A 23,364-nucleotide genomic window follows, 5' to 3' on the forward strand; every position below is an offset into this window, starting at 1 on the left:
TAGATCCTACAATAAAGGTCTGAAAAACCCAAACTAAAGGTTTGATCCGGATCAAAATTAAGATTGGATTACGTGATCTAATCCGATTATGTAATCCGCTTTTTCTTTTGAATAACCCATTTTCAAGATTTGATCCAATCCCTTATCTAAAATCCTAGTGGATTACTTTTAAAAAACCGGGCCCTGATGTTTGAACTGATGTGGATGGAGGATCTTTCTTACTGAAGTGCCCCTGGGCGGGGCCGTAGAGAAATCGGCGATATATACTTGGCTGCGAGGGTTAGAGAGTGTGGAATGCCCACATGTAAACCTCATACTGTAAAGGGTTTATTCTTCAGCCCAGAGCGCTCTGTATGCTTTATCCATTTGATTCATTAAATTAATTTAAACTTATTTGAAGCCTCTGACCGATCATTTAACCTGGGGGACAAGGAAAAGTCCAACAAGACCCACACGGTGAGCAAAATTAGCAGTGTCCTGAAGAGCATCTGGAACAATCTTTACTAATGTTGAGAGCCACTTATCGGACATTTTCAGCATGTTTTTCGGTAACACCGTTTAGTTTTAAACAGCACCTCCAACTGTAGCGCTTACAATCTAAGTACACTTGTGTTATTTTCAAGAGTGTAGGTGGAATAGATCTATTATTACGGTGTGATTTTTCAATACAAAAACTCCCTCTTAAATTATCAGAATTTCATTAACAGGTTCTGTTATATTGGCAATTAATTTACAAACATAATTTTTCCCCACATAATTCACCAATTTGGAACAATAGGTACATTTTATTTAGAAACAAATCTTTTTTTATGAAGACTGATGGGAGAGAGGTATTTGGTCGGTTGTCCATCTATTAGACAAAGAAGGTGAGGTTCTCAGTCATAGAAATTTTTGTGAAAAATATAACTTTGAATGTGATCATAAGCAATACACTAGGGTATTAAAATCTATTCCGAAGGCATTTCTAACGATGGTTAGTAATGTGGTTTCCAATATAAATTACACACTTCATCTGCCTTGTTTGTTGATAAATGGACAAGATTTTATTCGGAGTGAAATACCCAATAAAATAATAAGATCGATATTAACCCAAGATAAATTTCCAATACAAGCTAATAGAAATAATATCTCTTTTCTTTTTTCCAAGAGCTCTATTACCGAATTAAGAACAATGTCTCTTTCCTTCCCAATACCTCCCAAAGCTAAAGAAGTACATTTTTTAATTTTTAATAATATTTACCCATCTTCAGAGTTTCTTAGACATAGATTTAACTTTGATCACAACAACTGTACATTCTGTGAGATTGACATTGAATCTGCACATTTATTTTTTGAATGTTTATATAGCAGAACCTTTTGCTCCCAATTTTCTAAAAATTATATTTTATTTGGTTTATTAGGGTAAGATGTTAATATTCAATTTGTATTGAACAATATTTTAATTTTGGGAAAATGTTATATTCATAAATGCAAGTGCCTTAAAACCAAACCACTGTTTTTAGTTTTCCAAAAGGAATTTTGGCTATACTGTAAATCTTTACAGCTGATAAAATCAAAATGTGGAAGACTCTTTAGTCTATTGAAAATTTTAAATTAATAGAAGACCCGATGTAAATGTTTTTTTTTTCTTTTTTTGTGTGTCTTTTCTCTGGTTTAAGTAACTTTTTTTCATTTTGATTTACTATGTTAATGACTTTATTATTTGTGCTCTGTTCTATAAATGTAGATAATAGTTGTTATTCAAATTTTGCCTTACTGTAATTGTGTTATGATGCAATAAAAAAAGTACACTTGTGTTCAGCGATTAGTTTCCTCTCTCAGCGCGCCAATCTCTGCTTCAGATGATTAAGAGTCTCTCTGTGCTCACTGACATCCAGAAGCAGCTGTCGCGCCGTCGCTGTCAAACTTTTCATTTGTAGCTCAGCTACAACAACCTCGTTTTTCGGACAAGTGTCAAATCATGTGATTCCGTATCACATTGGAAATTCAGTCCAGAGCTACAGGCCGATGCCGAGCCATCAAGTCCGCCGTGTGGGACGCGTCAAAAAACACTCATGCCAGACCTTGCGTGATTAACTTTATTCTTGCTTCTTATCCCTATGCACAAAGATGTCAAAAGAGTTATATAACGTCTACGCGTATTTTATAATGTCATCACCAGTGTTAAGCAGTAGGTTGATATACCACTTTACCTTTTAAATCCTGAAGAACAAACGCGAATACCTGTACCTAGGGCGCCGCCATCTTGGTCTCCCTCCACGTTACGTCATCTGATTAAATAGAACGCGTTCTAAACTGCGAATGTCACAATTAACCAGACGCCTGACAGAGTAGACGAATATTGAGAAGCTCCGCATTTGGACACTCAGACAAGGCGAACAGATTTACAATCAGATAATTAATTGCAGTAAATTGATTCATATACTTTTGATAAAGTTATTTACTGATAAGTAAATGGAACAGAGTATGTTTTATGTTCCTGGTCCTTCGGGACGAAGCAGAGCATCATCTATGCTGAGAATAGGGCCTTCTCCTGGTTCTGGTAACTTTACATTTTAATGTATTTTTTTGTTTTATATTGTATTTTTTGTATTGTATGTATTGTAATGTTTGAGGTTGTTAAACCCTTCTGTTGCTGTTTGGTTGTTTTCACCCACTCTGGAGTCATTTTAAGGCTTAATTTGGCTTAAACTTGCTGTTTTAGCGAAGGAGTGATTTTTTATGACAAATTTTATTTTGACACATTTTGGGAAAAGTTTTGAAAAAAAAAAAAGTTAAAAAAAATTTTTAATTCAGGTCAAATTGACTCCACTTTCATTATGCTCCCTGTTGTGAAGAGGTAACATTTGTAATTTTCGCTGATGATTATCAGTTGCAGTGCAAAAAGCTTAGTTAATGGCTTTTATATGGAGGTGTGTGTCTGTGTGTGTGTGTGTGTGTGTGTGTGTGTGTGTGTGTGTGTGTGTGTGTGTGTGTGTGTGTGTGTGTGTGAGAGAGAGAGAGAGAGAGAGAGAGACTTTTGCACACTTACAAAAACAGCCATCAGCATAATAAAAAGGTAGTCAATTTGAAAAAGGGTTAAATTACTTTATTCTGTCTGTTCTGGCATTACAAGCACCTGTCTCAATTTAACATGTTGTTTTTTTGTCTTTCAGTGAAAGAAAAGTATGATGTCAGAGAAAAAATAGGAGAGGGCTGCTACGGCCAGGTCTACATCGGTATCAGAAAGTCGGACCGAAAACAGGTACGTCTATTCTCCCTAGTCCAGTTTAGATGACATAAACTAATTTGATTGCTCACTCATGTTTTATTCTGCTTTTCATTCACAGTTTGCCATCAAGGTAACTGATTACGGAGATAACAGCGGTGTGGTAAGTCTAAAAAGATCATCCGTGATATTTGAAGCTTCACAAAATACACTTAATCGAGTCTGTTTACGGCTGTGCAGATAATATGTACAAGCTTTATACAAATATCTGTCAATTATTTTGTGATTCACTGCTGTTTTCTGTTTATTTACGGTTATGATGGGACCTTTATCTGTGCTCTGCCGAGTTTTGATGCTGAAAATTCAACTCTGCAGTTTCACAGTGACTTTATTAATGACCTTTATATTTCTATATAGAACAGAAAAAGTATTTCCAGTAATCATACTTATAATAATGAACATGCACAATATTGTTGCATCCAACATGCCATGAATAATTATTATTTACACTTAAGAATATTCAGATTGTTTTATTCTGCGACATGTTGAAGACTTAACAGGCCATTTATTTTCAAACTTAAACATTTTCTCATGTCAATCTGGGCTACGACATTGAAAATTCAGTGACTGTTTGTAAGTCTTGTGTTTGTAAACTCTGCCGATAAGGTCATCTTGTTAACATCAGTTAATTTATCTAAAGTAGTTTAGTTTATACTTCATTTTAGTGTTAACTATTGTACTTTATAATCTTTTGCATGTATTATATAGGCAATACACTATGTACAGCCTAGCTCAATATCTTGATAATACCAAAGCTTCTGCAATTGATCACAACATGAAACTCTAATACCGTCAGAAGCCTAATTACCAGGTTTTTACACCACAATTAACACGACCAGATAATATTCATCAAGCTCCCATAATGCAATTCAAAAGCATAAATAAACACACAAAAAACATGAAACACAAAATACGAAAAACTGCTGATTTACAGATTTTCTTTTAGCGTTATATTGGAAAACAGGATTATATGTTGTTGATTTGCAGCTAATGTGCTCTTTATCTTTAGCCTGGCTATGCTGGAGAGCTCCCAAAGGAAGTGGCGATGATGACCATTGTGAGGGATTCCCCCTGCCCGTTCCTCATCAAACTCCAAGAGTGGTTTTTGGTGAAAGAGGAGAAATTGCCAGACGGGGTAAGTCTGTTTATTCAGCACATTACATGAAATATGCACTGTAAGAGGGTTTGTCTCGTTTCCTTTTGTTGTGTTGATTTTGTAACTTAAAATTCTTAAATCAAGAAGCATTTCTGAACAAGAACATAACTCTGTCTTGTTTTCAGAAGAGCTCATGGGTTATTAATATGCCGGTGCGGTAAGCGAAATAAACTCGTTTCTACTTTAAAATCTATCCTGAATGTAACTGGAAGCCAGTGTAAAGACTGACCTGAGGACTGCTGTCATGTGCTTGATTTTAATTGATTGCATTTGCTTTCAGGAAATGATAAGGACAATAGCAATGGTGATAGAGCATCCCGGCCCGTGCAGAACTCTAGCAGAATTCCTGGAGGAGCACCCGAACCTGGAGAGGAGAGACGCTCGCACACTGATCCAGCAGATCGTGAAAGCGGCTCAAGCGTGCAAGAGGCAGGAAATTTGTCATTTTGATATCCACGATCATAATATCCTGGTCATCAGTCCACCTCTGCACATTAAGCTGATAGATTTTGGATGTGGGTTGCACATCTTCCATGGTAAGTCTGATTATTTCAGGAGGAAACTGTAAGCGTTCATTAGTCTCTCTTAGCTGATCTGTTTGCTCAACTCTACACGTCTCTTCCTGACAGATCCAGACAATCACCCACGGCGAGACACAGTGATATCTCCAGTGACAGCGGAACAAATAACGGTGAATCAGCTGGTTACCATCGTGGAGGGCATAGCAAGACATTGTTCCAGCATACCTACAGGTAAGAAGACTACTCTAATGGCCTGTTTCCACTGAGTTGTACAGTGCGGTTCAGTTACGCTTTTATGACCTTTTCCACTGTCAAAAGGCATACCGTACCACTTTTTCGTCACCCTTTCGAAAGGGTAGCAAACACAAGAAAGGCTACGAAAAGGTGGAGCTACATGCACAGCTGAATGCTGATTGGTTACAGAGATGTGTCACGAGCCAATATGGAGGTAGCCAAAATGAAAACAAAGGAACCTCCATGTTTTAAACACACAGCGGAGACATTACACCATAATACTGTATGCATATAATAACGAGCCATGAATGAGAAGTGTTTGTGTGTGTAAAGCATCTGTTTTGTGAGAAGTGCTTCTCGTATGATAAGTGAACGTCCAGTACAGCTTTACTGTAGACATTTATTTGAGCGAGCATGACGTCGACTGAACCTCTCTGTCGTACACCACGATTACCAAAAGGGGACCCTTGCTAGTGGAAATGTGAGCCTGATAAAGGTGACCCGTACCGACCCATACTATACCAGTCAGTGGAAACGGGCCATAACTAACACTGTTCAACCCTCCAGTTGACTTACGGGTCAGAAATGACCCAGACCCCATTTCATATTTTCTTGACGGATGAACACATTTAGGGCACAACAGGGGTCATTGGGGTCAAATTTGAGCTGCTAGCTATGAAAGCATTTTTACACAACGAAAACTACTTACACACACACACTCATCTTTTATGAATACTGTCTTGTTAAACACTCTTTACACTCCTGCAGGTTCTTTTATCATGATAAAATCCCCTTTACTGTAGTGAGAGTTGAGTGTTGAACACTTGAGTGAATACTACTGAAATACTGCACACTATTGAGGGAAAACCCAAACAGTCATAGAGTGTGTGTGTGTGTGTGTGTGTGTGTGTGTGTGATGAAGATCAGCTCGTTTCCTCATGCTAAATAGATTTGAGGATCAAAATGAAACTGATGTGCTTTATTTTAGAGGTTTAGAGACAACAGGAGGGTTAAGTCATGTATGTGTGTGCGTGTGTGTGTCCACGATTAACCAACTTTCTCTTTTAAAATGTTACAGCATTCATGGAGTATATTACTGCCTGCCGGTCATCTTTGAATGTTGAAGAAGTGGTCCAGCATACAGTGGAGGAGATTCTGGATCAGCCGTGGCTAAGAGACTAATGACAATAAAGACATGAGGAACATGAGGAGTTATGATTTTCACTCTCGAACAGGACCTGTTTTAGAGGAGATTATAGAGCACAAGTGGTTCAGCATGACGTAGAGCCCATCAGCAGCAGGAAACAGGTTTTCATACTTCCATTTACGTCAAATTGTTTTGCTGTTTTCCGCTTCTGCTTCCCAAATTCTGCACTTCCTCCTGCGAGTGTTGCAGTCAGAGCTGCATGTAAATGAGGGCCGGTTAAAGCGTCCCTATTGGTTCACCAGCTCTAGACCGACTGCTCTTCCTTTAGCTGATCAGGTGAGGAAGGAAGCTGATGTCAGTCTAATGGCGGCCGATGCGCACAGGCGACGCCGGAGATTGAGTGTTAGCGCTAATCCTCAGCTGGGGTAGAATCTGTCTGCGGCAGGACAGCATTAATCGTTTAAAATAAGTAAGGGAAAGCAGGTTCATTCACGTTTAGACAGGACGTAGTGTTTATATGAACTGGGTTAGCACCGACTGTAGAGTAAATAGTCATATTAAGGGAAATAATCACAGATTAATAAATGAAACTGCTGGAAAGGGGGATTTATTAGCATACGGGTGTGCTTTATTTCTATAGCTGTAGGATTAATAGTAAAAGGTGAAGTCTGTGTATTATTACTGTAGTGCGTCAATACTTTTATAAAGACAGAAAGCCTAGTTTAGACAGTCGTCGTAGCTCTAACGGGACTTTAGGCAGGTTTAAGTGAGATAAGCGCATATAACAGGGGCGTCCTGGGCCAATGGGGATGCTTTAGCCGGCCCTCATTTGCATGCAGCTCTGAATGCGACACTCGCAGGAGGAAGTGCACAATGTGGGAAGCAGAAGCGGAAAACAGCATCATGTCAGAAAACAATGGAAGTATGAATTCCTGATGATGTTATTTAGTCACTGACCACATGTGTGCTGCTCTTCCTATGATTTCTGTGAAATTGAGACTATGAACCCTATGGAGTGTGTTGAAGCTGTTTTCTGTTGATCAAACTGTAAACTATTGTCTTCAATAAACTGTATCTCTGACTCCTGCTCTGTTCATCACACCGGCTCCTTGCATTAACATAACTGAAATCATTCAGCGTAGTGATACGGGACTGTAATGCACTCAAAACATGCCTGAACTACTTTATCTGTGTGTTTATCTGACAATAAGTGTGAACACAACTTCATCAGAAAACCCTTCACAATTGTCTTCTGCAGCTTTCAGCATGGCAAAGGACTCCAAACACCTTAGTAAAGATGAGCGGTCATTCGATAGTGTTTAGGTGGTTCATTATCTTCCCACCACAGGAAATGAAGCACATCTCTTTCCTGAGGTGGCGTCTTGCCTTGTTAACACGCTCTCAATATCAGCATTTAAAGCAATGGGGTCTTGTCTAACCTTTAGAAGAGCAGCTTGTTAGTAAGGTCTGGGCTCTGGTGAATGCAGTCATTTAATGAAGCACCTTGGTTTCGTGCAGCAGTCAAAGACAGTCCTAATCTTTCCTGGCTTTCGTGGATGCAGCACTGGATGATGTGGAAGGTACCACACACACCCATCATCTCTGTTAAAGTCAACAACCTTCTCCGCATAGCCTTAACGCAGAGTCACAGATACCATCTATGTACTTTTGTTGCTGGATCCTTCTTTAACCTCCTTCCCAGAATGTCCAGCTGATATTTAGCCATTGCATATGGAAGTCGAGGTGGGTGTTCTTTGAAAGGTATGGGAAGTGTATAATGAGCGCTCGTTTTTTTTCCACAGCTCCACCACTTGTTTATCGACTATAGAGTTATTGTTCACATGCAGTGGATCGTCCAGTTTCCAGAATCTTTCAACAGCTTGTTGCAGAGAGTTATATTTGGCAGATATACTTGTAGAACCATCAGATATTGGTCTATGAAGCATTCACTCCAGACCAGTTAAAACGGCATACTAGGGGTGTGATGATAACCGCATCGCCGCCTTACCGCCACAACAATGTGGTTATTACCGTCATCACCACCCATTTTTAGTTTAGTATTTATTTTTGCTCGTGAATCTTTCAGGGTTGTAGAAAAACAGAATAAACTAAATAAAAGGCCTGCCCTGAATATTTTCCACTTAAATTACAGATTTAGATTACAGAAGGAGAACACTGACTGAATCCTCTTTAATAACTGGTGTAGGCTGTTTTTGTTCAAGCTTATTTTAATAAAGCAGGCCTACTAACTTAAACTAGCTATACTTGAAACACCCAGGCAGGTGTGTTGAGGCAAGTTGGAGCTAAACCCTGCAGGGCACCGGACCTCCAGGAACGAGATTGGTGACCCCTGCTCTACGGAGAACTCTCATGCAGGAAGGGAACCACAGGGCGCCCAATTCTGCGATTTAAAGATGAAGAGAGTCATGAAAGCCCTTTACATAAACACACAGTCCTCGGAAGACCTCGCAGCAGATCACCTGAAGTGGAGGTGCACCCTGACCAAACAGCTCAAGTCAGGTGGAAAGAACATGATGCATGCGTCGGAGAAGTGAGTCCACTGAAAGGTGAGGAACAATAACAGTCAGGGAGGCACCTACCAATGCGACTTCTGCAGCAAAGAATGCCTCTCCTGTATTGGTCTCTTCAGCCACCAACGACGCTGTCAATCAGTCATGCCTCAAGATAAGAATTAGGATACATCAGGGATCACCAGACTTGTTCCTGGAGGTCCAGCGTCCTGCAGATTTTAGCTTCAACCCTAATCAAACACCTGGACAAGCTAATCAAGTTCTTATTAGGTATACTTGCAGGCAGGTGTGTTGAGGCAAGTTGGAGCAAAACCCTACAGGGCACCGGACCTCCAGGAACGAGATTGGTGATTGGATATATGTTTTTTTTTTTTTTTGCACAAACGTTTGAGGATTTTGTCTATGACTATACATATTTACTCCATCTTTAATGTTTCTGAAAGAACCTTTTGCTCACCAAGTGTGCATTTGATCATAAATACAGCAAAAAATCCTTTTTAACATGCCGATTAGCTACTCAAGAAATCTGTCAAACTCTTATTATTCTTACAAATGTTAAAAGCGGTTGTGCTGCTACATATTTTGGTAGAACAGCCTAATTTCAGGGTTTTGATGAATAGGAAGTTAGAAAAAATATTACGTATAGAATATAAAGGAGCAGCATATTAAAACACTGATGACAATAAATATTTTGATCATCTAATGATCAAACCAAACAGTGAAATCAGCAAAACAGGCGGATTCTGAATTGCAAGATTAATGATGCTGAAAATTTAGTTTACAATGTCATTTATTCCAATGATTAAAGTCTATGCAGATAGAAAAAAAAAACTTTATTTTTAATTGCAATAATATGTCACAGTATTACTGCTTTTGCAGTACTTTTAATAATAATAAATGCAGCCTTGGTGAGCAGAAGTCTCTACAAAATTTATCCATGCACTTAAAAATCAGGAGATTTAGCTTGAACTCTTATAAAGTTTAACCAAACGTCTGTTTATTCACACATAGCCAAGAACCTTTGACTAGCAGAAGACACTGCTCAGGTATATTTCACTATATGAAATAATATTTTGCATCACTTAGTCATTATTGCATTAAATATTTGTCATTGATAACCTTGGATGACTGCATAAACACGTCAAAAGAAAACACTTAATAGGTCTTGGTTTTTTTTACACACCAAATAATGATTAAAAGTTGCCTTAAAAGTGACTATTTGACCTAAAATAAGTGAACCTGATGAAGCTTGGAACAGTAAAGTTGACTTAATATTATATTGATGCTCACAGTTCATTTACTTGATGAAAAAGTGAGTAAATCTGATGCCTTAAAATTACTGATGTCAACTAATCTCTTAAAAAGCCAAAGGTTTATTCTAACGGCCAACTAACTCCTTTTACACTGCACCCAAATGCACTGCCAGAAAATCTGATGCATTTTTTTCGTATATAAAATAAACAAAAAAAAATTTCAATGAACAGTAAATATTTAAAATAAATCATCCATTTGGTAAACCATGGGTGTCTGTAAAACGCATCAAGATACAAGAAGAGTCTGCAACACTTAACTTGAAGGGCTGTTCATAAGGCTGTCATAAAACCTTCATAATCATGACATGTGTATGAAAATTATTAAGTGTCATTCGCTCTGTTATGTCACTTTAAATGCAAAGATGTCAGTTTGTTATATAAACAAGTACATCAAAACCTCTTTTTCATGACAACGTCTTTACCAAGACAACAAAACTAGTCATAAACATGATCGTCATGAGGTGTTATAATTCTGTCCCCTTTAAGTAAAGTGTATCAGATTAATCCTGGGAAAACTCCCTTCATTGGCCCTTACCCATCATGGCCTCCCAATCATCCCCATCCATGTTTCTCCACTCCACCTATAGCTGGTGTGTGGTAAGCGCACTGCACTGCTGTCCTTCGACTGCCGTTGCATCATCCATGGTGGTGGTGTGGAGAGACCCCCTGATTGTGAAGCGCTTCGCGTGTATGGTCATACACAATAAACACACAATACAAATACACATTACATTACAATTAATAACAGTCATTAAAACTCACAACGAATCCACAAAGCCAGGTAATACCATTTTACTGACAGCAGAAAACTTTGTCAATTAAAGGTAAATGCTGTAAACGGTCTACGGTTTATAATCAGACACTGAAACATTTCACGACTCTTTCAACATGGCTTCGTGACTAAACTAGGCCGGAAACCACATCACTTGCCTGAATCTTTCCAGAAAAGACACAAAAATCCCTTCCTCCAGCAGCAGCACCTGCTCCAACCCTCCCCAACACATCCTCAGACACACTTCACAATATCGGAGGCGTCCTGCAGTGCACACAACACATGTAATGCTGAAATAATGCTCTCTAGCTGCGTTTAAATATGCTAATTAGATTTATGCGCAAAACAGTAACATTGCATTAAGCAGGGGTGTCCAAACTCAGTCCTTCAGCTCCAACTTGCTTCAACACACCTGCCAGGAAGTTTCTAGTATGGTTAAGCTGCGGTCACACCTGACTTTTCTCTCCAGGGGCTTCCATTCATGCGCACACAAATGCGTCAGACCGGAAACGAAGGGTCATGCGTTCAGTTTCGCAGGTCGCTGCGGTGCAAAGTTCAAGCTTGATGAACTCTGACCTGCAGAAATCGCATCACTTGACTGCGTGAGAACAATCGAGGGTCAAAACATGACCTCTCTGGACAGAAAATGTAAACATGGAGCAATCGCTCGCTTTTTATAATGTCTAATAATCTTGTTTATTCCCGCCCGGTCACACTAGAGTTTGTGTGTGCGAAATTCTGTCGTGCTGCGTTGCGAAAAGGGGCGAAAATAACACGATTATTAGGCATTAAAAAAGCAAGCGATTGCTCCATGTTTTATATTTCAGTAAATTTCCTAATCGGTTGCCCGGCGAACCAATGTGAATATAAAAGTCACCTCAGCTCAATAAAGCAGGCTAGGCGAAATAGTGCTATTTACTGATGTTTTGTTGTTAAACTGAATAAAAATCAACATTATCGATGCTCTAAAAGGACCTTATGAAGCATCATCTTTCACCGGGAGATTTCAGTGGCGGGACAACACTTCTGTGCATATAACCCATTCATAACAGCACAATCTACATCAGCTCTGCGTGACTAAAGCTGCTTTCACACCTACACTTTTGTTTCGGAACGTATCTCATTTACCCAGTTAGTGCGGTTCGTTTGGCATATGTGAAGAGGGCAATCGCGCTCTGTTCTGCGCCAAAGTAATCGCTCCGAGATCGCTTTAATGAGGTGGTCTCGGCTCGATTGAAACAAACCCTGGAGCGTTTGATTGCAGTGAGAAAGTGATCCGATCCGAGCGTGCTTATATCACAGTGTTTTATGGATATGTAATAGGCTTACGGCTATATGAAGAGAGAATTATGAGTAGGGCGGGAAGTTTCGCGAGTCTCCCGGTAATCTCGCGTCTCCTTCCCGGTCCTTAAATACACATCGTCGCGCACCCTTCTCACCCCTCCCCACCGCATCTCTACTCAGACACATCGCGCGCGCGCACCCTGTCAAACACCAACAAACCACCACCTCTCCTGACAGCTGAGCGGGACGCTGCAAAATAAACCCTGACACTGACCAATGTGAGGAGAGTTTACTCACACGTGACTTGTTTTAGCTCTTTTGGTGCGATTAGAAACTTTGCAGTGTGAAAGTGAACCGCTCCAAGAGCAAAGAGCAACAATGTAACATTTGTAATCTCTGTTTCGGAACAACTGAATCGCTTCACAGGTGTGAAAGCACACTTAAAGTTTTAAAACAGAACTTGACCTGTTTAACAGAAATACTTCAGCCATGATGTCGTTCTTGCTCCAGTGTGCAAAACTAACTCAAACATTTGTTTTTACCGATTTCAATCTCTCTCTCTACTGTGCACATGAGCGCCAAACGGCAGATCTGCCTGAGATGTACAAATCTACATTTGCTGACAGACAGTTTGGGCTACTTATCAGAATTGTGGGAATTATCGGCCTGACAATATTTAATTAGATGAACATTCTTTAGTCTTATGCCCTATCCAGAAAATAAATACAATTGGATTGTGAAGAGACTTTCAACCAGCACAACACGTTTCTGAAGACGATCACCTACTGCACCTTTAATGAACAGAAAAAAAAGTGTGTTTTGTTAACCTTTAATCAAAACCTGAGCAACCACTCAGGAACAGCAGTCCCTCTCTGATGACTCTGATTGGTTGAAATATGCTTAGCCACGTCCTCCCTCCATCCATTAGCTTGCTGTGAAGGAAAGATGAAAGGCGGAGCGCAAAAGTAAAACCCCGCCTCCTACTCAATATTCCAGTTCAGTTGTAAATACGTCAACATGCAGAAATATCTCCTGAAGCCTGCAGCAACTTCACACAGACTTTCAAATGCAATGCAAGCATGTGCTAATATGTACAACTAGAGCGGACACTTGCAGTTGCGTATTTGTGCGTGAGAAAAGCTTAAAGTGTCCGCTGTATTATGTCCTATTAGCATCCAGTCTAAACATCCTGCTTAATACAAAAAGAAAAAAATTACGTGCACATTTGTTCAAAAGCATCTGATGATGTCTAGACTTGAGGTCTAATAAATAACTTCCCCTGTGGGGTACATGATTGATTCAATTAGTAGGAGCAAATATCATATGCAATGTACAGTATATATACACACATTTATAAAACAGACTTAAATATAATTCAGCATATTTATAAACGCCAACAGGCCCAGTTGTTAAAGCTAGTCGCACCTATTTGCTGTATATCCATCAGTTGTGCCAGCTATCAAGCTGTTCTTCCTCAACTCTGGTCCCAGCAAAACATCTGAGAAGCAACTTAAAAAGCTTCTGAGCATATTTCAGGCTTCTAAGTGCTTTAAATCAGTCAACATAATGACAACGAGTGCCTTATTGTTAAGCAGGAGTAGAAATGGATGCCCCGGACATGTTTGGTTGCAGGCAACAAGGTACCAGAGAGAAGTTCTTCATCCTCACATCCACAGTCACGCCACTATTGTGGATCTCTTGCCTGCGGAGAGCAAAAAAACAACTTGTTTACATTTATGCAAGTCATTTCTATTAAAATAAGCTGCATTGCAATTAAGGTGATCACTTCTTATATTCTCAGGAATGCAAGTCACATTTTTAATAATCCGAAACATGCTGTTACTCGTATTCCAAAAGAATACAATTAAAATCACAAGGAAAACACGCACAAAAAGCCATGCATCTGTGCTAGTGATTCAATCAAACGGTTATGTGAATTATGAACCGGGTCATATTCAATTCAATTCAATTCAGCTTTATTTGTGTAGCGCTTTTACAATGCAGATTGTGTCGAAGCAGCTTCACATAAATGGTCATAGTAACTGGAACAGTGCGGTTCAGGTTTTAGTGTTTAAGTTCAGTTCAGTTCAGTTTAGCTCAGTTCAGTGTGATTTAATCATTACTGAGAGTTCAAACACTGAAGAGCAAATTCATAGATGCGTAGCTCTACCAATCCTGAACCATGTGAGGCAGTGGCGACAGCGGAGAGGGAAAAAAAACTTCACCTGATGGGAGTGAAGAAAAAAAACCTTAAGGGAACCAGACTCAGTTGGGCACGACCATTTTAATTTCTAATATAATTTCCATTTTAATTTTAATTTATATATATATATCAGGACTATGGGGTATATGCCGAGCTAATGTGTTTCCCATACTGATAAACTTCCGGTGAGCTGTTATTGTGAGTTTTTTTCATTTTTTAGAGTTCATTTTACAGCATCGATGTTGTAATGTCATTCAAATACGATCCGTTAAACAAACTTGAGCAACTAAATGAATGCCAAAGCGTAAAACGAGACAAAAAGCCGCTTGCTCGCACTCGCCCGTCAGAATCGGCAGGCTAGCAGAAGCTCCATTAAATATACCAGGGTAAAATAAATGCTCATATTATAAAGACATGGTGGGGGAAATGTAATTTAATGCAGTGCTTCTTGTACAATCTGAGACCCACTTTATATCGGATATCACTCAGCCAGTGGAGATCTCTGATTTTTAAAGAAAACAGACCTTAATCGTGCCTAATTTGCATTGGCATACAATCCACCGAAAAAGATTAACCCAGATTACTGGCAAATTAAAAGTCCTATTAGCATGCTTCGGCATATACCCTATTCAATTAGTTTGTCATGGGGGCCAGTTCATGAAAAGCATCCTAAACGAAAGGCCAAAGAGATGTGACTTGCTATACGAGTGATGACACAACTGCATATAAGAGCCCATATGCTGTATTTTTGCTCCTTAAGAAACCCACGTTGGCCTTTTTTACATTAAATTGTTAGTGTATTGTATTTTAAAACTACCAAATATAACTGCATTGTCCAATAGACTGTTTTCTTTTTTTAAACATTTAAATGTTGTATTTCAGAGCACAACTGCTGAAGTAGGCTTCTTCTACATTCAGACACATTCATATGTTCTGTTTTGAACTGCATAACAACTATTGCTATGTGCTAGTGCTATTAAAAAGGACCATTTATGTGAAGCTGCTTGACACAATCTACATTGTAAAAGCGCTATACAAATAAAGCTGAATTGAAATTGAATAGTGATACAACATTATAGATTTTTGTTGTACGATTATATAGTCTGAAGAATAATTACGCTTTCACGGTTATCACATCTAAATGTAAATTCAAGCTTTATATTAGGTTATTAAGTAGCTATTTAGATTAAATGTTGTTGCCATCTGCGTTCATGCATACATAATCATTTTAATAACAAGCCGTCTAACATATCTTTTGCTTCCATTGCCCTTAAAGGCACGCACAACTGTCACCGTGAGATGTTTTCTACTGCGTGCGTCCGGAAAGACGCAAGTCTGTTATAAATTAGAAATAACAAACTTGCAAGCGGAAAAGGCGTGATATGGGAACGGCCGCTGCTATAGTTAATTCGATGTGCGTGCGCAGTAGCCTTGGTGTACATACTAGAAACTTTAAACTAGCGGTGGCAACTTGGCATAACTTAAGTTTAATTGCAGTAGCTTTGTTTCATTCTGTGCAACAGAAATGCAGCTTAGAGAAGCCTTTACGATTAAGTAACTGTGACTAATTGAAGCGTAGTTAATAGTGAAATCAGCTAATCGTTGCATACCTATTAGCGATATCAGTGCATTGTACAAAAGGCCTTTACTATAAAACATATCCAAATGTTTTCGGCTGCCCGCGCCACTTGATTACGGTGACTCACGCTCTGCGCAGCCTTTAACTGCAGCTCATACTGTATTGAACAGACGCACGCCACCTCATGACTATAGTGAACGTTTTTCGACTGAACTAAATGTATTTTTTAAGTCTTGGTCACACTATTTGGTGGGCCGGAACAAACTGCCTCGGGGCCGGGTTCGGCCTGCGGGGCGCCAATTGAATAGCCCTGCTGTGCACTCTAACACAATTATACATTTTAATATTTTGTAAATGTGGGCATACAATAAAACATAAATAAATAAATAAAGTTAATAATTATTACCAGGGCTTTACATTAACACCCGACAAATGCAAGTAGCTTTCAGCTCTGGCGGGTTAGATAGACACCTCCACTAGCCACTTTGGCTGGTTGGAAATCTGCTACGAAGTGTAGTTTTCTTAAAAGCAGGGTTCGACAATAAGCATGGCCCAATGTTTGTGCAAATGTGATCTTGGAATCGAAAAGCAGCACGACTGACAAAAATAACTGTTCGCGCATAGGTGATGCAATGTGATGCGCGCTACTGTTGAAAAGCGCACGCGCTCCCGTTTACGAAAAGCAACCATGCCTAGAAGAAGCGCAACTGGTGCGATCTGTTCCCTTTGAAATAGACTGGATAAAGAGTGATGATCGTTCATCCACAGACAGTCCTGCTGCTTTCAAGAGCTCAAGATTAAAAAAAAATACACTTATTCTTTTGTAAGCAGCAGCGGTCACTGCTTTCATTTGAATTATTCTTTGAACAGATTATGAAAAGGCCTATATTAACCGTGTGCACGTGATCATCCTTTCATTATCAAACACGATATGTTTTACCTGCTTTCTTTCTCTTACAGTTATTTTTGTTAATATGGTTTAATCATATTTTTTTAATAATAATATTGCTTTAATGGGAAATTAATCCCCGCTTATGTGTAGTTAACTGCTGATCTGGGACTTGTAGCCAGGACAGATTACTGTGCATGTTTTAGATACATGAAAATAATTATTTTTCTAAATGTAATGTTTTTAAAAGAAAAGTTTTGTTGATTATAAAAAGTGCACCTATACAGCTATATTTTCCTTGTTTTGACACATTAAAATTGTGGCTAAAAAATACTTATTTGGTGTGGTCAGAGATAAATTTGGTAAATCCTTAACTTTGAGCCCTGAAAAGTCATGTGAAATAAAAACTGATTGCATTGTGACACAGTCCATTTGGTCATGCACACTGAGCAAGCTAATAGACAACACACACAAGAAGTGAAATGAACGAGAAGGCATGTAGACATCACACAAAATCTAAATCAAGAAATTTAGCATGTCAAAGTCAAATTTATCCATTTAAAACATATTTTCCCAACAATAAAAGTGTGGCTAGTGAAAATGGCGAGTGGTAAGTAATGTTTGAAATCTATTAGCCACAATGGCTGGTGATCAAAAAAGGTCATGTCAATCCCCGACTATTACCTACATACACTTTCAAGCAGCTTCAAGCATTTTATATAAAATCCAAACACTTTTCAAACAATTAAATACTAGATTAAAACTCAAGCATTTCCAGCCCTGTACAAGCCCTGTTTACTTAAACTTAATGATGCAAATCAAATTAGATGCACTAATTTAATAATAAATAAATAAAAAAGTTTAGTAGGCCTCTCATATAATACATATATATATAAAAAAAAGTTACATGACTTTTTAAAATGGACTTTATTATTGGACTTTTACACTGCTTATCAAACAAAGAAACAAAATACAATGGCTGCCACTGTAGAACTGTGAGTGCAAGATAATTTAACTAACCCTGATGGAATTGAAATTAAAAGTAGGAAGTCATATACACAACAAATTAGAAGCAGTTATTTACAGCAGGTAAGTTTACGTCATAGCAGGCCTCTTATATAATATATCCTGGATGGATGCACTTTATTGCACTTAATTTATACTGCTGATAGATAAACAAATGAATAAAAAATGCTGCTACTGCTGGAAAAGTGCCTGATAATTTTCTTACCTCTGATTGGATTTGAATAAAATAGAAAGTGATATCATACACTGAAGACACCTTGAGGGTAATTAAATCATGGCGTAATTTTCATTTCTGGGTGAACTAACCCTTTTAAAATGCAAGAAATATAAGAAAACTATTGACTCCGTACCAGTCGTATTCAGTGATGCTGTAGAAGACGGGCGGTTTGTGTTGGTCTCCGTGACTGAATGCGGACCCCAGAGCGCTGGCTCCTGCGTTTCTGAACAGCAGCCAGTCTCCAACACTGAGCTCGGGCAGCAGACATCGCTCCATCACCAGATCCAGATCATCTTCAGAGGGACCCCACAGACTGCTGGAGAACAGCGGCTCGTCTGCGCTCACATGCTGACAAACACAACATCATTCATGAGCTCTGCTGATGCGCTGGGTAAACATCACATTTACAGCTCTTCAAGAGAAGCGGAGAGATATTTACTTTGTGTGCCAAAGGTGTTGCTATTGAATCTTCACACAGCAGTTTACTGGCAAAAGATCCATAAACACCATCATTTATGTGGTAGAGAAACTCTGGCTCATCGTTTGCAGACAGTGCATCTGAAAAATATATATGGGGAACATTTGATTCTGTTACTGACCGCTGTTTAAAGGGTCACGAAACACCAAAACACATGTGTTGAGCTGTTGACAGTCGTATATGTGTCCCACACTGCTAAAAACACTATTAGGACACCTATATTTCACTAAAAAGTGTAAATTGGTTGTTTTTGCGTTATTTCAAGCAAATTCGTACTTCCTGTTTGAAATTAATTTTTGAAGCTGCGTCACGGTCATGAGATAATAGCGTGTATTCCAGCGTGCAGACTGGACGTCTGTGCCAGAGTGTGTCTTATTACGTCTTACAGTGTGATGCATTAATGCATGAGTAAGGCTTGGTTCCAACCAATCAGCGCGCTCTATTGTGCAACTTCATTAATATTCATTACTGTCACCGTGTTTACGCCACAGAGACGCCACGTTTTGTTGGCAAAACAAGCGTGAAGTGTTGCTTTTATAGTTTGCTGCCGTTAACTTTCGTTTTCATTTTCTCTCTGTGAGAACTCAGCTGGAGTCACGTGTGGATTAACAGTGTACGCGACGCTCGACAACAATAACTTACGTGTCTAAGGAGGAACATTATTTACCTGAGAGCTGTTCTCATCTGCAAACGCTGAGATCCGGATTCGCTTGTAACGTTAGTCTCCTCTTCATAAAGACGCGGCTCTAGTTGCTGGTGATTGTCCTGTCTCTACAGATTTGGTAAGTGAGTGACCAGTGCTCTTTGTTTATTTAGTTTGTTCGTATCGAATTAAGTTAACTATTGCACTGAGTGTAAACATAGCACCGCATTTAGTGACCGGAATAACACACGCGGCTTTCTGACGCTACCTGCCGTGTGCATCTAAGTTTCCGGGAAATGCAGAGTTTTTTTTTCTCTCATTCGCCGTGCGGTATCAAACATTGCATGAAAAATACAGGCTTAGAGCAGTTCCTCGAATCAAATATCTCGTTTGTCGCGAGGGACATGAATGAATTCTCTGATTGAAAGAGCCAAACTGCAGTTAAAGTCCAACATTTAATAATTTGGCAAATAATTCGACTACAGATGTCCATGTAGGTTAAACACCATCACTTTCTCATGTGTGTGTAATTTGACTGAAACTCGCGCGCGCCCAAATAGACACTCCCACACCCTCCCACTTTAGTTCCTCCGACACTCCCCCCTAAACAGAGCTGGACACGCCCACTTTTCTGACTTTTTCCAAAGTAGAGGTGTGAAAACACCCTGCTGAAACGAGGGGGTTTCATGGCCCTTTAACTTATTATTAAACTTTTTAAACTAGTGACAGTGTTAACTTTTCCCAGCAAAATTACTTTTGGGACACTAAATGCTACTGCAATTCCTCTCAAATCCAGCATATATAATAGGCTACAATATACGCATATATCTCATTTGAAAATTCAATATTTACTCCAATATAAGGTTGTCAGAATACTGGAATTAGATATCAATTAAATTGGTTTCAAAGTCACGTTGATTCAGCTGGTTTGTTTAAAAAGCTGACGGATAAAACGCTTCAGTGTCCCTTATTACCTTCACGGCCAATCGCAGTCTTTTCTGTTGAGCATGTCAACACCATGGGAAATCAGCGCTGTTTACAGGGTTTCCGAAGGTTTCATCAAGTCAAATTTAAGACTTTATAAACCCTAAGACCCTAAATAATGAAATTTTAGACTTATACAGGGTTAAGCTATTTTTCTAATGGCCCAGTATTATTTAGTTGATAGTTTTTCCCCGTTTAGGGAATTTAATTTAGGGAATTTGCAGTGAAAATGTCTAACAGCTGTAGTGTACTATCTATATGCAATAAAAAACTTAAATCTAATAAATAAGGTTTTATTGAGTGTTATTGATCACTAGATGGATATCGGCCCAAAATGAGTAGCTTTACTTGGGCAAAGCAAAATTAAGACCTGTTTAAAACTATTTAAGATGTACAATACAATTTGTCAGTGAATTTAAGACTTTTTAAGGCCTAAAATTTAGGTTTTGAAATTTTAAGACTTTAAGACCCTGCGGAAACCCTGGTTTAAGAATGCGCTCAGTAGCGCTCAAATGTTAGCGGGAAATGGAAGTTTTTAAAATTTCAGTATCAAATGGTACCGAATTCCAGTATCGTGACAACACTACTCCTCTATATTCCCCACAGAAAAAAAACTCCACAATGTATCTCATATTCTTGATTTGAGCTAGTACTGACCGTGTGGCTGTGCACTGCAGTCCCGAGCCACCGTCTTCTTATCGATTATATTCACGGCCAGCGTGAAGGCAGAAGAAACGTAATAAGCTCCAGGTTCAGCAATGATTGACAAGCCAGTCGACCGAGGAAAATACATGTCCAGCATGGGCTTCAGCATCTGGTTAACCTGAGGAAAAAAAAAAAAAAAACACTTTAGGGGGCAAAGTATTTACAAATGGCAAAACAATTAAATATTTAAATAAAAAGCTGCTGTATGTAAGTTTTTGACTCTTCTAAATTATAAAACAGTACCATTTGAAGACATATAAAAAAACATTAGGTTTGTCAGGTTCGATTGAAACGACATCTGGAGCGGATCGATTGCAGTGAGAAAGCGATCTGATCCGAGCGCGGTTATATCACTGTGTTTTATGGATATGTAATAGGCTTACGGCTATATGAAGAGAGAATTATGAGCAGGGCGGGAAGTTTCACGAGTCTCCGGATGCCCGCAAACGAGTGATGATCTCGCGTCTTCCTCCCGGTCCTCAAATAGGCATCGTCGCGCACCCTTCTCACCCCTCCCCACCGCATATCTCCTCAGACACATCGCGCACGCACCCTGTCAATCACCACCAAACCACCACCTCTCCTGACAGCTGAGCGGGACGCTGCAAAATAAACCCTGACACTCTGACCAATGTGAGGAGAGTTTACTCACACGTGACTTGTTTTAGCTCTTTTGGTCCGATTAGAAACTTTGCCGTGTGAAAGTGAACCACTCCAAGAGCAAAGAGCAACAATGTAACAATTGCAATCTCTGTTTCAGAACAACTGAATCGATTCACAGGTGTGAAAGCACCCTAAGATCCTATGAAACATGCCAGATGTCACAACAAGATGTTGTTGGCAAGATGGCAGAAATACTTACCACAGAACATTACCAGAGTTCTCCAAATGTATCCACAACTAATTGATTGATTAACTGAAAAGCTTTTTGCGTCATATACACTTGAACTTGCAGTGAAATTGCACCCCCTTAAATGTGTGATATGTGAGAGGTCAGGCGAGGCAGTGGCGCAGTAGGTAGTGCTGTCGCCTCACAGCAAGAAGGTCGCTGGTTCGAACCTCGGCTCAGTTGGTGTTTCTGTGTGGAGTTTGCATGTTCTCCCTGCCTTCGCGTGGGTTTCCTCCGGGTGCTCCGGTTTCCCCCACAGTCCAAAGACATGCGGTACAGGTGAATTGGGTAGGCTAAATTGTCCATAGTGTATGAGTGTGTGTGTGTGAATGTGTGTGGATGTTTCCCAGAGATGCGGCTGGAAGGGCATCCGCTGCGTAAAAACTTGCTGGATAAGTTGGCGGTTCATTCCGCTGTGGCGACCCCGGATTAATAAAGGGACTAAGCCGACAAGAAAATGAATGAATGAATGTGACCGGTCAGACGAGAGGTAGCTTTTAGAAAGAGGAAATAAGATTAGGGAAGAGGGAGACAGACATAACATCGCAACAGGGAATGGGAACAGGGGATGTGGATATAGTCCAATATTGGCGGCAGCCATCTGGTCCTGCAGCTAGGGGGCGCTGGTCACAGACCCGCCTACCCACACTGGTGGGTGAAAGCACTCTATCTGTCTATCTGTAGCGGTGTATGCTTGTAAGCCTGTTGAGTCTCACAGGTGTCCTTGGAACAGGAAGCAAGAATTTCAAGTGTCTCCTTATCATGCTCTCTGGGGAAGTTGTTTGTCTCCAGCCAAGGTAGTCTGGCTAGAAAGTCACAAGAAGGCCGAAAGAGAAGAAAAGGTTTTCAGTTTGGGTCAATATCTGCCATATCCAACGCCCCTAGTTTCTCACCGATGTTTTCCAATTTGTGGTCTAAGGCCTCAGTCTGAGTACCAACAACCCTGCTAACCACTGCCTCAGTCCAGCCATCCAGCTTGGTGGGGTTTTGAGCTGCACTGATCCCTATTATCAATCGTTGATACCCCAGGGCTCCACCTAAACCCATCAGCAGAAACCCTGTTATCAAAGTTCTGAACAGATAGAGATCTTCATTACCCTCCAGGAACAGAGCTGCCAGGCACACGACGTGCCATTTCTCCCACCCATCCATCTTGCATCCAAAAGTCTCCACAGGACAGTTGTGTTCCCCCAAACCCAAACCTCTCATCAAGAAGATGGTGTCAATTGGGTTCAGATCAGTTGATCAAATCCATAATTCCTTATTGTTTGGAGAGCAGGGCAAGGAGAGACTCAGAGGTAGAATAAGATGAGACAAAAGAAGCCAGCCAGGAGAGATATGGGAGGGTATTTGAAATATTATATTCATTTATTTAGCAGCTTCGCTCTCTGACTTCATCCGTCTTGTCATGACAGTTAGCCTACTTGACGTTGCCTGTAATAACTATGATGGTTGGGTTTAGGTTTGGGGAAGATGTAGACGTTAATAACTGTGATGGTTGGGTCTAGGCGTGGTATAGGTGTAG

General features: G+C 39.7%; 2 protein-coding genes across 20 annotated transcripts in view; one reads left to right on the top strand and one right to left on the bottom strand.

Moving 5' to 3' along the window:
* LOC101884966 (serine/threonine-protein kinase pim-2) overlaps nt 1-7,407 on the top strand; it is a 30,229-nt gene extending 22,822 nt beyond the window's left edge. For 12 of the 14 annotated variants that reach the window (XM_073925578.1, XM_073925586.1, XM_073925588.1 and 9 more), the window contains 6 exons: nt 3,156-3,244; nt 3,330-3,371; nt 4,278-4,403; nt 4,705-4,960; nt 5,054-5,176; nt 6,258-7,407. In XM_073925578.1, coding sequence (XP_073781679.1) covers nt 4,314-4,403; nt 4,705-4,960; nt 5,054-5,176; nt 6,258-6,361 — 573 coding nt within the window. In that variant the 5' untranslated portion in view covers nt 3,156-3,244; nt 3,330-3,371; nt 4,278-4,313 and the 3' untranslated portion in view covers nt 6,362-7,407. Of the gene's footprint in view, nt 1-289; nt 530-1,948; nt 2,543-3,155; nt 3,245-3,329; nt 3,372-4,277; nt 4,404-4,503; nt 4,582-4,704; nt 4,961-5,053; nt 5,177-6,257 lie in introns of those variants that run through there. The other 2 variants (XM_068214274.2, XM_073925589.1) reach the window with 2 other exon arrangements.
* Nucleotides 7,408-10,946: 3,539 nt separating this feature from the next.
* The window catches only part of azin1a (antizyme inhibitor 1a), a 124,801-nt gene continuing 112,383 nt past the window's right edge, over nt 10,947-23,364 (bottom strand). For 5 of the 6 annotated variants that reach the window (XM_073924955.1, XM_073924953.1, XM_073924952.1 and 2 more), the window contains 4 exons: nt 20,903-21,068; nt 18,580-18,698; nt 18,274-18,488; nt 10,947-13,928 (listed from right to left, as the gene is read on the bottom strand). In XM_073924955.1, the coding sequence (XP_073781056.1) occupies nt 13,814-13,928; nt 18,274-18,488; nt 18,580-18,698; nt 20,903-21,068 (615 nt within the window). In that variant the 3' untranslated portion in view covers nt 10,947-13,813. The remainder of the gene's footprint in view (nt 13,929-18,273; nt 18,489-18,579; nt 18,699-20,902; nt 21,069-23,364) is intronic. The other variant, NM_001017568.3, reaches the window with a different exon arrangement.

Source organism: Danio rerio, chromosome 16 (genome assembly GCF_049306965.1).
Source record: "Danio rerio strain Tuebingen ecotype United States chromosome 16, GRCz12tu, whole genome shotgun sequence".
NCBI lineage: Eukaryota > Metazoa > Chordata > Actinopteri > Cypriniformes > Danionidae > Danio > Danio rerio.